This window comes from Watersipora subatra, chromosome 10, assembly GCF_963576615.1.
Source record: "Watersipora subatra chromosome 10, tzWatSuba1.1, whole genome shotgun sequence".
Lineage (NCBI taxonomy): Eukaryota > Metazoa > Bryozoa > Gymnolaemata > Cheilostomatida > Watersiporidae > Watersipora > Watersipora subatra.
This window is the reverse complement of record NC_088717.1, coordinates 56394185-56412162: the sequence shown is the minus strand read 5'-3', so window position 1 is coordinate 56412162 and position 17978 is coordinate 56394185. Positions and strand designations below refer to the sequence as shown.

The following is a 17978-nucleotide window of genomic DNA, read 5'->3' as shown; positions in this document are numbered from 1 at the left end:
TTGCTGCATTCTGTCATAATTTCTATAACATCGCTTAGTAAAAAGCATATTTTCATTAGTGCTAAAAATATTATCAAAAACTGCAAAAATGGGCATATGATCTGAGGTATCCTAAAGAATGGTTCCACACATTAAGTTGGGGGCAGAGAAGTTGATCAAAATATGGTCAATGCAAGTTTGAGAGGTATTAGTAACACGAGTAGGAATAGAGATAATGCTAGAAAAATTATATTGGTGTATGATATCCAAATAGTCAGATGAGCTTGATTTTAGAGTATCGATGTTAAGGTCACCCGTGATAATATGACTAATCCCGCTGCCACCGCGACCACCGCAAATTGCCAAATACCTGTCCAGGTCTGCCAAGAACATACCCATATCCGATGAAGGCTTTCTATAGATACAAGTAATTCGAACCACTCTTCTATCAGAACCCACAAGCCTCACTGACACTGCCTCCGCCCCAGAGATTTCTACTGTAATAGTTTGTCAGCTGTAACCAATGTTTGCTAGCATTCTTACCGTAATGGGACCACATATGGGACCTTTTAAGCTTTTCGAAATATTTTTCATGATTCTTTGGAAATATTCTTAAGCTAATGAAATACCATACAACAAACAACCAAGGCAGAGCATTTTCTATGGGTTGTGGGAGTTGTCAACTCTTTACACTGAGGATCTAGCTGGACAAAACTAAAAATTAGCATCTACCTTTGTAACCTCCAAAGCATTACTCCGTTAGACAATTCACATAACATATCAGATATTCTCCCTTATTCAAGTTCATAGGATCAACACACGCTTTTATCTTACTGCCTGACTCAGGTACAATAGGTAACCCTGAACACCAATCTGTAGGATTTTCCATCGGCTCTATAACGCAGCTAGATAGTGTATACTCAATCCCTTTCTCAGTCTTTTCTCTTAAACCTACTGTTATAGATCTGGGTGTATAAAGCCTGACAGGATGCGCATATACATTCATTTCTATACCGAACATACCGGTCATGGTTTTGGTACCATGCCCGTCAAATGAATTACAATATGTTGTAAGTGGATCAAATGCCATCTTTACATGTAGCATTTACAATAGCTCACAGGTTTACACTTTTACGCTCAGGCATACTCAACAAATTTCTTCCTTACCCGCTATATTCCCATATAGTAGGAGTTGTTTCCTCCATCATGTTCAATTGACTAATAACCAATCAAATATTGGATACTTTACTGGTTTCTCCTCTCAAGTGTGACCTTAATTGATAATCCATTTTCTTTAGTTCTTAAAAAGTTCCTTCTGATTCATAGGCAGTTTCAAACTTTGCTGGCTGTTTTTTGTCACAAATTAGATGTTTTTTTACCTTGCTACATGAAATATTAAATCAGCTATTGATGGTAGAAGGACATTGCTTCAAATTTTTTAAATGGAATAAACTAAAATGTCTAAATAATCTGTTTTGAAAATATTAGAAGTTTAGTTTCTGGAACAATTTAGCAAAATGCCCATGCCTAACATTCAATTCTTATTACATTACATATTTGTTTCATGTACTTGTTATAAATATAATTATCAACCATGAAGTATTGTGGCCGGTCTATAGTCGTTAATGAGTAGCACAACCAAAATGCTGTTGAGACGTGAATCTGTGTTGATATTGTTTAAAGTTGATCATGAGTTTGGATGGACAATAAACATTGTTAGCTGTATTGCTGATATTTTGTGTGTAGCATTTTGCACTCAAACTTTGACATGCAAGTTTTCAGCACACCTCATAAAGCTTGAGCAAATATTGCCTCGACATCCGAATGAATTTTCAAAATATTTTTGGTCTGTGGAACGAATTGAACAAAAAACAATGAATTCTTTTCAGAATATTTTCGCGAAAACCCACCGGGTATTGACAAACTAAGCAGTTGTCAGAATGGATTAACTTTGTATGTCAAGGTTTGACTGTGCGTGTTTTCTGCTCTGATGTTAGTAACTTTGGTTCATGAACTTTCAATGAGTAAATATTACTCAAAAATGAAGAGAATTGCTAACAAAGACAACAATTGGAGACATCGTTGAATGATCAACTACCGAACCTGCAAATGAAGTCCGAGTCTATTTGGTGATGATAGTGACTTGTGGAGACGCCGTTCTTTAGAAAGTCGACTCCACAAGTCGATATCATAAATAAAATAATAACTCTTCTAGTTTTCTTTTAGCTTTGAATCAACTAGATATTCAGTCTCTTCTATGGCAATCATTGCTGATATCACACCCGTTTAGGGCCGTAATCAGTAGAATAATAATAAAAATGTTTAAACCAGGAAATAATAATGACAGTAATAATTTATACGTTTAATATAAAATGCATATGTATCATCTATGGCAGGTGTGTCGGACAGTGAGGATTATGCCACAAGACATAGCTCTTTTGCCAGCGCTAACTCTGTAACCTCTGATGTGTTCGATGAAGTTGATGAAAGAGGGGACACCAGGAGATCCACCCTCATTAGCACACAAGATACTAACAAGACCATGTTATTTCAGGTATTCGGGCATGCATTAGTAGTGATCTTAGATAGTACATTCTTTCTCCTTCATACCCTTAGTTTAATGCAAGTCGTAAGACTCCTGTAGCAATACTAGCCATCTTAACATCCTAAAATGAAAAAGATGTGTTGACCAGTAAAGGTCGTAGTCATGCTCGGTTGTCTTCTCTTTTTGCTAATTTCCTCTTGTGTATGTAATTTTGTGAGCAGAAAACTTCACTGTTAAAGTAGATAGCAATTTTTCTATTAGTGAATTTGTGTAAAATGAGAATGACTGAAATGTCGGACAAACTTTGTTTTTTATCCTCAAAGAGATGCACAAAAATCTAAAATCTTTCGCCTCCAAACTCTCTGTTTCTCCTATACTATTATTGATACTACAATAACTAAGGCTATTTTATCATAATATCTCAGGATTATGTAAGAGTTGGTTTAGGTAAGAGAGTAACCCAATTATGTAAAGGTTGTTTTTTATGTGAATGAAAGGATCTGAAAAATGTGAACTACTCTCAAAAGAGACTATAACTGAATACCTCTGTAACAGAACATAGCATGAAAGGGATGCTATGTTCTATCGTCACATATATCCGTTATAGAGCTTCTACTTGTCATTCACAACGACTGTCGCCATGGCACTTTTTTCACTAGCTGTAAGCTTGTCTTCAGACGCATCTGTCATACATGTGAACTCCTTTTCCATACCTTCTTGTTTATTCATTTGTTGATATTTCTTGTTTTTGCACATGAACTGTTGCAGTTGTGTGTCAGGCCTTCGGCTAAGACTTGGCTGTTGTATTTATAGATAGATGATGACAGGACTTCCATAATAAGCCTTGATAAAAAGTCAATTATACTAGAGAAAACGCACAAAGAGATATCATATTGTACTCAGGTAAGTGATCACACAATAGTGGTAGGTGAGAATATCTCTTGCAGATGCTCGCAATGTTAGTCGTGGCTCAAAGTGCTGGTTCTTTCTGATAGGGTGCTCTGCTGGTGGTTTCGTACCACAGTTTTCACCTGCACTATTTCTTGTTTCACATACTAAAGGTAATATGTCATTAAGACTTATGCATTATTGTTTCTTCTAGTTTCAGTTGCAGGTTTGAGAACCTTTCGGGGTGAGCTCTTTTTATCATGCAATATAGGGTTAGATTTGATATCTAGCCACTTCACTCCCTTGTTACTCTCTTAGGTCTTTGGTTGCTGTTTGCAGGGGAAACAGTTTAGTGATCATTTTGGATTCATATCGTCTGACAGCAAAGCGAGAAAAGAGGGCAAGACTGACCATTATGTCATGTATATCTTCCAGGTAAGCTATATTTCACCAAGCTTTCTTTCTGGAGGCACTGGTTTTTCGTTATGCGATGATGATAATTGAATTTTATTTTTTCATCAAGATAATTATTAAGAATACATCGTTAAAAATCATTAATGAAAGCTCCGTGTGTGCAATAGCTTAGCCAAGCGAGGTTCAGAGCCCAGTTGGCAGGATGTGGCTCACACGGTGAAACATCGCTGCTGTTTAAAAAAAGAAGTTAGTTCCTTGCTGTGCCACTGATTAGGAAAGTTCTAGAAAGACAGACAGACAGATCTGTTCTTATAGAAGTTTGGTGTTGTGAGTCAACTCACCGCTTGTTTACTATCCAAATTGCCTAACATCAATATTTTTATTATTTTAGCTACCAAATATTTGATCTTTCGGTCATTGTCACAACAAATGATGACATGTGGTCAATAGCCTAAGTAGCAATGACGTGTAGCATATTTCCTTATTTGAAACAGCGCAGCCTACTAGTCATATGACTGTTCTGGCTGGTGAGCACCACGAGTGTTCTAAAATATGTTTTCATCAAAGTATTTAGCGTACAATGATGCATGAATGATCAGGTTGTGTCTTTGTAAATGGAGAAAACATTAGAAGGTTAAAAGCTTAAAACTTGAGCGTTCGCTAGTGGCAAAACCTTGAAGTTTGGGGAAGTTCAACTTGAGGAGCTAATTGATTTTGGCTGTGAAATTATGCAAATCATGTATCTCAGGTTGTTCTAGGTCAAGCAATTTCCAAGTTTTCTGTTGGATATCATTTCTGTTCTTCTATGTGATGATTATTTTGCTCTCGTTTCAGTGCGCATCGGATAGCGTGATAACAGAGGTGATGGACACACTGCGTAGTGCATTTAGCGCCGTACACAAGCGCAACCTTGAGCTCCAAAGCTGTGAACACTGTCCTATGCAACAGTACCATAAACTATGTGAAGACCTCACATCTAGTAGGTATCCGTGTCTATGACTCGATGATTACCTCTATTCATATAGTAGGTATCCGTGTCTATGACTCGATGATTACCTCTATTCATATAGTAGGTATCCGTGTCTATGACTCGATGATTACCTCTATTCATATTTAAACTCTCATGTGGGGTACATGGTTTTAAGTCTAGCCTGTGATCATGGAGTACTCGTTTATGTCTAGCCTGTGATCATGGAGTACTCGTTTATGTCTAGCCTGTGATCATGGAGTACTCGTTTATGTCTAGCCTGTGATCATGGAGTACTCGTTTAAGCATAAGAGCCGTAAACTAAAAAAATATTGGTAATCATTCAGCCATATTTTTGGGATATGAATAGAGCAGACAGAGTTGTTAAATAGTTAGACAGATGATAGGTTCTAATAAAAGGCAGAACCCGCAATGGGTTTTGGTTGTCTATTGGGGACTTGCGGATGTGACACTAACAATCAAAGGTTGTTGTTTGGTTGGGGTACTATCATCCATCTGGAACTTGTGATTTCATTTTCCTTTTTTGCCAAGAAAAAAGATTATACATATGCATTCTTATAAGTTTTCATTATCTCTTAACCATTATAATGGTGGCCATCTGACCATGTAAAGCAATGTGTCTATGGCATGTAGTAATTTACAGTGAACATAGATTTTTGTATAGGAAATGTCGCACACCATCTAGTTGGCGTCTAATTAGTTAACACAATTTAATGTCTGGCTAACATAACCTTGTATGTGTTGCTAGCATCACACATTATATGCAATAAAAGTCATATGTTATACATGATTAACATCACCTGTTATATATGGATAACATCACCTGTTATATACGATTAACATCACTATTACACATGATTAACATCACCTGTTATATATGGTTATCACTGAAAGTTATATATGATTAACACCACTTGTTATATATGATTAGCACCACCTGCTATATATGGTTAACACCCTGCCTCTTATATGTGATTAACATCACCTGTTATACATTTATTAACATCACCTGTTATACATGATTAACATCATCTGTTATATATGGTTAGCATCGCTTGTTATATATATATGATTAATATTACTTGTTTCATATTGTTAACATTGTCAATTATGTAAAGTTCTTATCACTTGTTACATACGGTTGACATCAATGTTACATATGGTTGACATCACTGTTACATATGGTTGACATCACTGTTACATCTGGTTGACATCACTGTTACATCTGGTTGACATCACTGTTACGTATGGTTGACATCACTGTTACGTATGGTTGACATCACTGTTACGTATGGTTGACGTCACTTTTACGTATGGTTGACGTCACTGTTACGTATAGTTGATGTCACTGTTACGTATGGTTGACGTCACTGTTACGTATGATTGACGTCACTGTTACATATGGTTGACATCACTGTTATGTATGGTTGACATCACTGTTACGTATGGTTGACATCACTGTTTTGTATGGTTGACATCACTTTTACGTATGGTTGACATCACTGTTACGTATGGTTGACATCACTGTTACGTATGGTTGACATCACTGTTACGTATGGTTGACATCACTGTTACGTATGGTTGACGTCACTGTTACATATGGCTGACATGGCCTTGATACGCTTACAGTCAAGGACTTTGAGAGCGCTTACAATTGTGTTCAGACGCATATACTAAACCTGCCACTGATTGACTATACGGACCTGATGAACAAAGTAAAGAGTGAACAATGTCGGTCGTACGAGGAGGCTAATGATGTGCTTATGACAAAGCTAAGGATCATGTGTGAGCTCAGGCAGATGGACCATGTGCATGGAAAGGAGACAGAGGTGCGCATCTCATGAACATAGCTCTTCCTGTAGCGTTATCTGTTCGGCGTTGTATTTGCTTTATATCAATATTCTGTGCGTACATTCTCAGGTAGGGAGAGAGACGTACGCACGAGTAAGTAATAATTATGCATATGTCTTTAATCTCTCTCACCTAGTTCACTCATTATAGTCTTATATCTTCTTTTCAAGAAATACACAATTTCCTTAATGATTTGACTATTACACTGTTTATCACATTAATGATATTGTTGTTATTAAACAAGGTTTAAAACTGCTTTCAACTAGCAGTATAATTGTCTTCTGTTATAATTACTTCCTAGCTCGTGCAATTCCTCTGATTTTCAAAAGGAGAAATCTTTCTTCTACACGCGCTGCGTGATAATCATAGCTTATGTTACAGTGTATTCTGCGCTGATTGCAGCGGGTAGCCAAGTTATTCACTCGGTCTGATTATGTATAACTTGTATATAAAGTATTTTAGTAAACACATACAAGTGAGAATAATTTGTCTGTCAAAATTGGTTTTCAAGTTGTACAAAATGATTACTTTGCTCGAACATCAAACGACGAGATGTGTTTCTCATCTTTGATGTTCGAGTAATTAATTGTTAGTATTAAGTGGTTAATAATAACTCATATCAACAAATCGAGCCAACAGTGTTGATTGGTTTCTTGAACAACTTCAGATCTTTGGCACCTGAAACTATGACTTGAAATTACTCATCACTTTCATGTTATTGAAACTTTTGCGAGATTTTTGGCAGCAAGGTCGAGGTTTATTGCACCAGGTCGAGGCTTGTGTAAGTTGAATACATTTTTTGCAGCTTTCGATTGTTTCACTTTGTTTATTTTCAGTTTAACATATTGCACAGTAAACAATCGAAGCTGAACGCATTCAAAAACAGAGCGAAGAAGGCACTGGCGTTTGACATGTTCGGCAAGGTATGACAACTACAACTGCTCACTTGTTTACTTGTCTTCCAATCAGCTTTTGCTCTATTTGATATGACTTTAGATAATTCTTGGAGTTTTCACATTTTTTGGATTTGTATTTCTATATGCAAGCTTACAAAAATAGAAACTTTTTCATCATTGCATGGAAAAACATATTTGATTTTTAATTAATTACTTCTATTCTGAGGAGTCTCATCACTAATTATTATTATTATCTTTCAAGGATGTAAACCAACTCGCTTTTAATACCAGTCTTATTCACAGACATGTTTGTACGGGAATTAATTTATTCTTAGTTGGGAACTCAGCTGATGTTATTCAAAGGTCATCAATAAATAAATGCTATGTATGGTAACATTGAGTAAAATACTGATACAGTTTACTGATAGTAATCAATCCTTTTTTCTTATATCTGATATGTGGCGATTTTTGTATTGCATAGTAATGCACTACCAATTACCACAGATAATCAGGCGAGTTGCTGCTTTTTCTAATCATTTTGCCTGAAATCACACCAACAGTGAGCACTAACTGACCTAAGTTTATATGTCAGTAGAAATGTAAACAGGGCTTGATAGACCTATGAGTGGGTTGTAGCAGCTATCGTTACACAATGGAGACTTACATGCAGGGGTATGAGGCTATGTCGCGTATCTTTTCTCTTATCAACAGTTCTACTATAGCATTGGATTAATTTGTCTAGCTAACCTCTTCAGAGGTGCTTGCTCTTTCTCCCTAATTAGTCTTAATGGCTGCAAGTGATTACATATTGTCCTAGCAGTTCTAAAATCTCAGACATCTTTTAATTTCAGCAAGGCAAAGCGTCTTTGAGAACATTAACCGATGCGTCTGTTCAGTATAGCTGTGTATGGAACAGTATTTACAGCCCAGTGTCACTTCTGGTCTCATCGTACTAGGACTGTTATCGTTTTTAGGGTCGTAGCCAAGAGCTCGAGTGGAAACCACCTGAATATACAGCTATTCCAGATCTCAATCTATCCGTAGGTTTACTATTTTATCTGCTAGCATCTGCACCGATTTATGCATCTTTCATACATTTTCAACTCGTAAATGAACTTAACTTAGTTGAATTTCAATTTTTTGTTGAAAGCAGAAGGTTTTGTAAGAAGTTCAACATAGTTATGTATTTACATAGTCTGCCATAAGCTAGTCGAAACCAGCTGTGGCCTAGTGGTCTAGGGCGACTGACCTTCAAACTACAGGTTGGGGTTTAATTCCCAAGAAAGGCTACTGATAGTGACAGGAATTACATCCAACATTAAATTGTGCCCTGCAACTGGGCATGTCTCCAGTCGTCAAACTTTCTTCGCAACTAAACATAGACATGTCTAACCAAGATCTTAGCGCTATTGTTTATGCAACATGGTCTTAAAACATGCTCAGCCTCTGCTTGCATTAAGCTAAGCAGATATCATGCTGAGGGTTTGCTCACACAACACAGACAGTAAGCTATCATGTTAGAGTAATGAGTGACAATGTTGATTTAAAAACACAGATATATTCATACTTCCTGTTTGGTGGCTATAAAGTGCTACAAGGACTTCACATCCTTCCGCTAGTTCATACTGTAAGATTCAAAACATAGACGTCAAAACTGACCTATCAGCTGCGATCTCACATTGTGTGTGTTCCTAATAATACATATTCCAGCCAAAAAATTTATTATAGGAATGTGGAATAAAGTTGAAATTCAAGTTAGAGAATACAATTAGAGGACACCATTTTTATTTAAGTTTAATCAAGTAACCAACTACCGTGCATACTACATTGTTTAACAAATTTATTTAAAATTTTCCATTTATCAAGTTAGACTTTTCGTGTTCAACATAGTGTTTTAACAAAATTTTATCACTTTCTTCAGATGAGGCTCATTGTTATATATAAATTAAGGTTTTTAATAAATATCAACTTAGTTCTGTGACCATGTCCAAGCTTTGACTGTTGTTTTATGTTTATTGGAGTTACATGCTCCTGGATTACATTATACAAATGAGAGGACAACTCTTCAACTATGCAGTTATTGCATGTGTCTCATCTGCGTTTGAATGGTCAACATGTGTTCATGCTGTTTCCTTATTGCAGATATTTGCTTCGCATGTTCACAACTGCACTGATTCGTAAAATATTCATTCTAGGACTTTTGCAGATGTTAGTCTCAAGACACACGAGATCTGGTTACTATTTCTATGCTTATTGTTATTATTGTTGCTATTACTATAATTAATATTATTCTGATTTGTTAAAACATGTTAGTTCAGAGTTGGAGGAATGATAACTTATGAAATTGTAGTTCAATCAAATGAGTGCAATGTTTGTATAATTATATCGTTGTAGGGTATAGCAACTAGTGATATACCCTCGCCTTCTCCATCTCCCGTGGCAAAAGTTTCCTTTAATGTTGGGGAAACATTGTCTAGTCCGATTGGTAGACCGAGATCACGTACTGTAGGCGACATAGATTCTAAGCTTTGTACAGGTGAGCTTCACTCGTTTATAGCCTTAGCATAACTTATTCGCTGACATGGTGTTACTAATAGACAGAGTTCTGTCGAAAGTTTGCCATAATAATGTCAAGTTAGCAGTATCGTCATGCATTTATTTACAAAATTCTCATAGGCTTTTGAGAGATGGACATTTACAAGTGTATATTGGCTAAACCTACATGGGATAGGCTACTTGATTATATCTGTAAATAAAAAAGATAGCGTAATATAATAAAGTATTGTTTCTTTCCAAATATTTCTTACAATTCTAGAGAAACGATTGGCTTCTGAATATGGTTGTACACAATGTTTTAGGCAATTAAAAGTACTAAAATATTACTTTTATATTTGTATTAAATGTTTTACAGTCACAAAAAGAAAAGATTATTTTATTTATTTGGCCATTAATCGTTTGGATTATAATTAGTATTTAATTAAATTATTTTTGTCCACTAATAAATAAATTATTTACATTTTTTATGCTATAATTTCATTTTAAATAAGTATGATTGGCAGCAACACATTTGTAAGTTGGAAAGTGGTGGCAAATTTTTTTAGCGTCGTCCAACCTTGGTCGCTGTATATAATCTAGAGAGTGTTCAGAAGCAGAGCTTCATCAGTTTTTAAGGCGAAGCGAAGGAGGTACTATGTATGAGCTGTCGCATGAGTGCCCTACCATACATACATGTACATATAGCATAGTTTCTCTACCTACTGATAGACTTGATTACATCCACCGACCCCGACAAGCACTTCATACTACAGAAACTGAGCAGCATGGGTCACAGTCTAGAGGAAGCTATTCGAGGGGAGAGAAATTCTAGTCCAGATAAAAGCAGGTAGCATTCAATATCTTTACAGAATATCAAAATAAGGGTTATAATGTTATTATTTCTGTAAGAAGTAGCAAGGAGCTTTAGATTTGTCAGTTTATGAAAGATGGTACTTGCGTAAATTGTTGACAATGCACATATTAAGGTGGGTCTGTCACACCACTAACTCACGGTGGGTGGGTCTGCTACACCACAACCTCACGGTGGGTCTGTCACATCACAACCTCACGGTGGGTCTTTCACACCACAACCCTACAGTGGGCTTGTCATATTTCTATGTAATAGCAGTCACCACGGTGTGTCGTCTATCCAGTATGCTGGTATATTATTCATTACTTGGCCTCATGCATGCATGACATCGTCTGTACTGGGTTTTAATAAGTTAATCTGATTCGAAATTTAGCAATCCATTGTGGTTAGCTCCCATTTTTACTACATCCATCACTCTGTCACAGAATGTTACAAACAAGTTTTGTGATGTTGACATGTTTTCAGTGTATTACATTTGGAAAGATATGTATATTAACTCTGTGTTCAACCTACATCTGCAATGACCCAGTGCCAAGAGGTTCAAAATCTGTTGCTCATTATTTATAAGTTTCATCGTATGTTTGATACCCTGACTAGGATGTTTAAAAGTGGCACACGCGTGTCTGTAACTTCAGCCGTAATTGAACTATAAAGTTGAATTATTCTTCCTTGTAAATTTATTTCTCTAAAATATAACATGGAAAACAAAAGTTTATTTAAAGAATCTCTCAAGTTTGAAACTGCAGCCTCTCATCAAGCCCAATACTGATTACAATAGGGAAAATATGTGAATGGGTGTTTAAGTTATGCATACGTTACTGTGACATCATTAGTTAGTGTCTGACAGCTGGCTGATATATTAGCCTCCTAGCTGCAGTCATAGGTCATAGGTAATAATAGGTTGTTAAGAGAGCTCTCAGATGAGCCGCGCACGCACGGATACACACCTCTAGTCATTTTACAACGGTTGTCTGTTGTGCATCACACATTCATTGATGCACTCGGGCATCGAGGTATGTCATGCTTTTTTTTATTTTATCAGATTTTGTAGAAAGTACAGTTCATTCATTCTTGGCAACTGGCCATGACATCGCTGTGGTTGTTTGAGTCATTTGTTGTTTTGCGTTTGTTGCGAGCACCTGGAAGATAGACTAATATATCAAAAGTTCAATTACTTTCTGCTCTACTACTAGTGCCCTGGCGACTCGAAAGGCAAGTATGCCTGCGTTTAACGCTGTCGAGGCTGATGATGAACTGGCAGAGATAGCTGGGCCGATTTCGGAAAGGAAGAAGCACCGTAGAGTGAGTTCATGGCGTAGGGATATATTCGAGAGTGTAGTTTCTACGCCAAACAGCAATTCAAAAAGGGTAAGTAGTTATGGCCTAGTTAGCCCATGTCTGACATATTAATTGGTTTATGAGTTGTTTTATTTTATCACTTTGAAATTTTATCCCAAGCTATTTGTAAATTAACTGACCTTTGTAGCTTTACAGAAATGAGCGAGCATTGTCCTTGAATGTGGATAATATTATTTGTTGCGATAATTTTCAGTCATCCATTTAAATCTTCATGAGGTCATGGTCACATTATAATAAAAGTTACGGTAAACCTCGAGAACCGATAAGAAGCTTTTATGACCTATCAATATCATTCCAGCTAGCAAATGCAGCTTCTATGGTTAGGATTGCTTGGTGCGTGTACATGTTTGTAAGATATTTAAAAATCAGTTCGCTTTCACATATAGCCACATGGAAAAAACAGGTTAATCAGGTGGCAGTTGCTGGAACTGTGTCAGCGGCCTTAGGAGTTTCGTTTTCCTATTCGAAAGACAAGTCTGTGGATGTAATAAAAACAACGATGGAAGATTGGCAACCTTGTAGCGCTTAAGAGATGTCGACTGTATGGTTTTCTAGAGTGCGCTGGCACATGTCTCCGTTAAAAGAACTGCTGGGAAGGAAGAGCTGAGGGGCATGTGGAGATCAGCCATTGAACAGACTATTATTCTCAACCGCATGGAGAAAGAGAACAAAAATCTCAGAGGTGAGGAAAGTGACATTTTAATTGTATTACAGTATTCGGGTTTCTGCACTAGATGTTTCTAGGAAGTGCACCAGTGAACACAAACACCATTGTTACTACTAGCCTTAGTGTGACTACTAGCTGTGGATATTACTACTAGCTGTGAGTATTACTACTAGCTGTTAGTATTACTACTAGCTGTGAGTATTACTACTAGCTGTTAGTATTACTACTAGCTGTGAGTGTTACTACTAGCTGTGAGTATTACTACTAGCTGTAAGTATTTCTACTAGCAGTTTAAGAATTCTGTAGTTTTTTACTTGTAGATTTATTAGCTGTTCCAACAACTTAAACCAGATTAAACAATTTTAAGCTAAATTTATGAACATATAAAGGTAATTGCATATTGATTTAAATATCTTACCTTAAGTATATCACATCTAAGGTTGTTTATCATGAATTAATGCATATGAAAAATAACAATTTACCCAATTTTATGACTAACAGTGCTAACATTTGCAACTAGGCCATAAGTGTTAACCAGTTCGCACTGCAACTTATTCCTTTAATACAAAGTCTAATATGTGGACCTTTATTGCACTTTTTTATAGATTGTAGTTCTTATTATATTGTTATATTGTTCTTGTTATATTACATGGTTAATCTAGCTAATTATTCATCTTTTGATTTACATGTGTGTTAAAATGCAATTTAAACTTATAGTCTTCTTTGACTGGCCTTCTGTCTAATGGCAGGTTCGATTGTTATCACTTATACATGTTTACACTTTCTATTATGTTTCTTAAAGCTTATATAACATAGATATTAAAACTCTAATTACTTTCATATTTCAAAGTCAGCTAATGGTCTGTGTCTCTATCATTTTATTATTATGAGCAATCTTTATTGTGGTAATCAATAGTCATATCTAACAATAAGTTTTCCACAAGGTACTACAGCAAGTAAACTAACTAAAAAGCAGTGTACAAAATAAAAAACTAATGAGTGGTCTAACTAATATAATAATGTTGGAACTGAAAGCATAAAATATGTAAAAAGCAAGCTTGAGGATTAATATGAGTATTTTTAAACAAAAATTGGACAAATATAAGTGGACAAAGAGTGAACAAACATTTTCCTTTGGTAATGTTTTAAAACGTTTTATTGGAAATACGAAGATGTTGATTCAAACTTGAGGATCTTCAGCCAAGCGCACAAGCCTTGATATATTCAGGAAATAAAGTATTAGGGTCCGTGAGAGTGTGTTATCTTTTAGCTCATGTATTTACTGCTAAACTTGTTTGCCAATCTTTGGTGGATCTATGACTAAAGACAAGAGTGGAATTTTTAAACTTTTGCAAGGACATTGTTCCTTATTAAAGCAATATTTTACTCAAAGTTCCTTCCGAAAATTTTGGAAACTTAACCGCATTCTCATTTTCTTTACTATTCTTTTATGGACGATGTCCAGCTGCCAAGGCTGTCTGGCTGCCAAGTATGTCTGGCTGCCAAGGATGTCCAGCTGCCAAGGCTGGGCAGCCGAGCTGTCCTGAGGGTTGAAATAAACATTTTTATACATATTCTTGCCATTATTGTTAATGTAATTATCGCTGTTCCGGTCTATTTTTGTCCTATATTGATACAGTGATAGATTAAATTGGATGATGAGTAGCACTGGTAATTGGGAAATATTTGCTGTTATTTGTCAAGTCTACTGGCAGCTAAGGACTTCAATTAAGATATTTTTCTTAGTCATATTTTGTAGTTTCTTTAGCATTTATATGTCTCTGTACTGTATATGTCTCTTTACTGTATATGTCTATGTACTGTATATGTTTCTGTACTGTATATGTCTCTGTACTGTATATGTCTCTGTACTGTATATGTCTCTGTACTGTATATGTCTCTGTACTGTATATGTCTCCGTACTGTATATGTCTCCGTACTGTATATGTCTCCGTACTGTATATGTCTCTGTACTGTATATGTCTCTGTACTGTACATGTCTCTGTACTGTATATGTCTCCGTACTGTATATGTCTCTGTACTGTATATGTCTCTGTACTGTATATGTCTCTGTACTGTATATGTCTCTGTACTGTATATGTCTCCGTACTGTATATGTCTCTGTACTGTACATGTCTCTTTACTGTATATGTCTCCGTACTGTATATGTCTCCGTACTGTATATGTCTCCGTACTGTATATGTCTCCGTACTGTATATGTCTCCGTACTGTATATGTCTCCGTACTGTATATGTCTCTGTACTGTACATGTCTCTGTACTGTATATGTCTCCGTACTGTATATGTCTCTGTACTGTATATGTCTCTGTACTGTATATGTCTCTGTACTGTATATGTCTCCGTACTGTATATGTAGCAGTTAGCTGAATGCTTTAGTTAATCCTTACATGGTTGTGTTTTATATTAGACCTCAATGCCAACTATTGTTAGTTTTGATTTTTAAACATTCTAAAGTTAATTTTGACCTGAATTGCTAACATTTTGCTTCCATTTTAAAATGTGTCGGCACTCTGCATAGCTCTACGAACTCTGTCAATAGTAGTTTATCATTGTACTACTCCGTTTACATAGTAGTGCATAGTGATCGCAAATTCCATCTTTCATTATAATTTTTGCACAGAACACGAAGAGATGATGAAACACAAACGATCGCAACTTGATTACCAGGACGTGACACCGTGCCGGGAAGATGTGGTCAACAGGTGGAGATCACTTCTCAGCAAACTGAAGACTTCAGATTCAAGCAGCAAACAAATGCCTAAAGTTGATCTCTGGAACCTTGTCAAGGATGGTAGGTCATGCATGCCTTACTGCTGGTACTGTTTTATTTGGTTGAAACTTCTTAGCAAGCAAGTTTGGCTGAAACGTTTCCAGTTGCCTGCAGCTGCGTACTGCATGCTGACACTGTTGATTTTGTTAAGCAGACCTTTGTTCCCTTGCGTCCTCTTTCTGCTGACCTTCTCATTTGATTAAATTGTGTGGCAGTTGGTTTACACTAGCACAAACTGCTGAAAATGTAAAAGTAACATTGCTTTAGGGCTACATGCAGTTTCAACGTATATACAGTATTACTTGCCTGAATTATTGTTGTACTTATGGAAATACAAGATGAATTTTTGGTGTTGCACGGTTATTAAAAACAGCTTATAAACAGTGGCAGGTAATGTAGTTGCCTGCCACTTGCCATTAGCCTGGCACATTGCCAATGGCTAATTTAAGTAAGCTACTATCCATATTGCTAAAGTTACTAATAAAAGCCGTGAAAGCAAGCTTTAGTGACATTGCGTAACGCAGAGTTCTATGAGCATTTTAATTGAAATAACCACTCATATCGCCTAATGAATCCATTGGATTCATTAGGCGATTCATTAAGCTATACCTATTAAAATAGGTATAGCTGGACTGAATGATGGACTTTCAGATTTATATAGATGATGGAATCTTTATGTTACAATCTGGTAAACATTGAGCTAAACAATGACTCGCTTCTAGAGTGTCAATAGTTGACTTCTGAGGTATCAATAGTTGACTTCTAGTGTATCAATAGTTGACTTCTAGGGTATCAATAGTTGACTTCTAGGGTATTGATAGCTGACTTTTAGGGTATTGATAGTTGACTTCTAGGGTATCAATAGTTGACTTTTAGTGTATCAATAGTTGACTTCTAGTGTATCAATAGTTGACTTCTAGGGTATCAATAGTTGACTTCTGAGGTATCATTAGTTGACTTTTAGGGTATCAATAGTTGACCTTTAGGGTATCAATAGTTGACTTTTAGGATATCAATGGTTGATTTCTGAGGTATCAATAGTTGACTTCTAGGGTATCAATCATTGACTTCTAGTGTATGAATCATTGACTTTTAGTGTATCAATAGTTGACTTCTAGTGTATCAATAGTTGACTTCTAGGGTATCAATAGTTGACTTCTGAGGTATCATTAGTTGACTTTTAGGGTATCAATAGTTGACCTTTAGGGTATCAATAGTTGACTTTTAGGATATCAATGGTTGATTTCTGAGGTATCAATAGTTGACTTCTAGGGTATCAATAGTTGACTTCTAGTGTATCATTAGCTGACTTCTAGGGTATCAATAGTTGACTTCTAGGGTCTTGATAGCTGACTTTTAGGGTATTGATAGTTGACTTCTAGGGTATCAATAGTTGACTTCTAGGGTATCAATAGTTGACTTCTAGGCTATTATTAGTTGACTTTTAGGGTATCAATAGTTGACCTTTAGGGTATCAATAGTTGACTTTTAGGATATCAATGGTTGATTTCTGAGGTATCAATAGTTGACTTCTAGGGTATCAATAGTTGACTTCTAGTGTATCATTAGCTGACTTCTAGGGTATCAATAGTTGATTTCTGAGGTATCAATAGTTTATTTTTGAGGTATCAATAGTTGATTTCTGAGGTATCAATAGTTAACTTTTAAGGTATCATTAGTTTACTTCTAGGGTATCAATAGTTGACTTCTGAAGTATCAATAGTTGACTTCTAGGGTATCAATAGTTGACTTTTAGTGTGTTAATAGTTGACTTTTAGGGTAGTCTCTAAATCTGCTGGCATTAATAAATGTACACCTTCAAATTGACATTTGGCAATAACATGTGTGAGTATGCTACTTGCTAACCGTTGTCACTTATTCAGGTATATTTATATATTAGTTTCTATACCATCTACACAATATACCATTTTGACATCTGTGTTGCACCTTTAGCTGCAATAAAAATGGCATTCAAATTACAAAAAAGTATTTACCATTACAACTAATGTAAACAATTTAAATTCATTCTAAGATTAAAAAGACATTTTTAAAGAACTTTTACTTTATTTTACATTATAAACTATATATTAAAAGAGCTTGTGTTATATCAGGTATACCGAATGCCTCATAAATTTGAGATTCAAACTTTTCTTCAACATCTGCAGCAAAAGAACTTGAAATTTTTTTTGGAACTC

At 35.9% G+C, this 17978-nt stretch overlaps 1 protein-coding gene across 1 annotated transcript in view; it reads left to right on the top strand.

Moving 5' to 3' along the window:
• LOC137407238 (TBC1 domain family member 4-like) overlaps window positions 1–17978 on the top strand; it is a 54916-nt gene that overhangs the window by 28459 nt on the left and 8479 nt on the right. Inside the window, exons 7-18 of the mRNA XM_068093844.1 lie at window positions 2376–2533; window positions 3338–3427; window positions 3752–3847; window positions 4661–4805; window positions 6444–6643; window positions 7502–7588; window positions 8536–8601; window positions 9956–10097; window positions 10826–10943; window positions 12161–12335; window positions 12882–13008; window positions 15634–15804. Coding sequence (XP_067949945.1) covers window positions 2376–2533; window positions 3338–3427; window positions 3752–3847; window positions 4661–4805; window positions 6444–6643; window positions 7502–7588; window positions 8536–8601; window positions 9956–10097; window positions 10826–10943; window positions 12161–12335; window positions 12882–13008; window positions 15634–15804 — 1575 coding nt within the window. The remainder of the gene's footprint in view (window positions 1–2375; window positions 2534–3337; window positions 3428–3751; window positions 3848–4660; window positions 4806–6443; window positions 6644–7501; window positions 7589–8535; window positions 8602–9955; window positions 10098–10825; window positions 10944–12160; window positions 12336–12881; window positions 13009–15633; window positions 15805–17978) is intronic.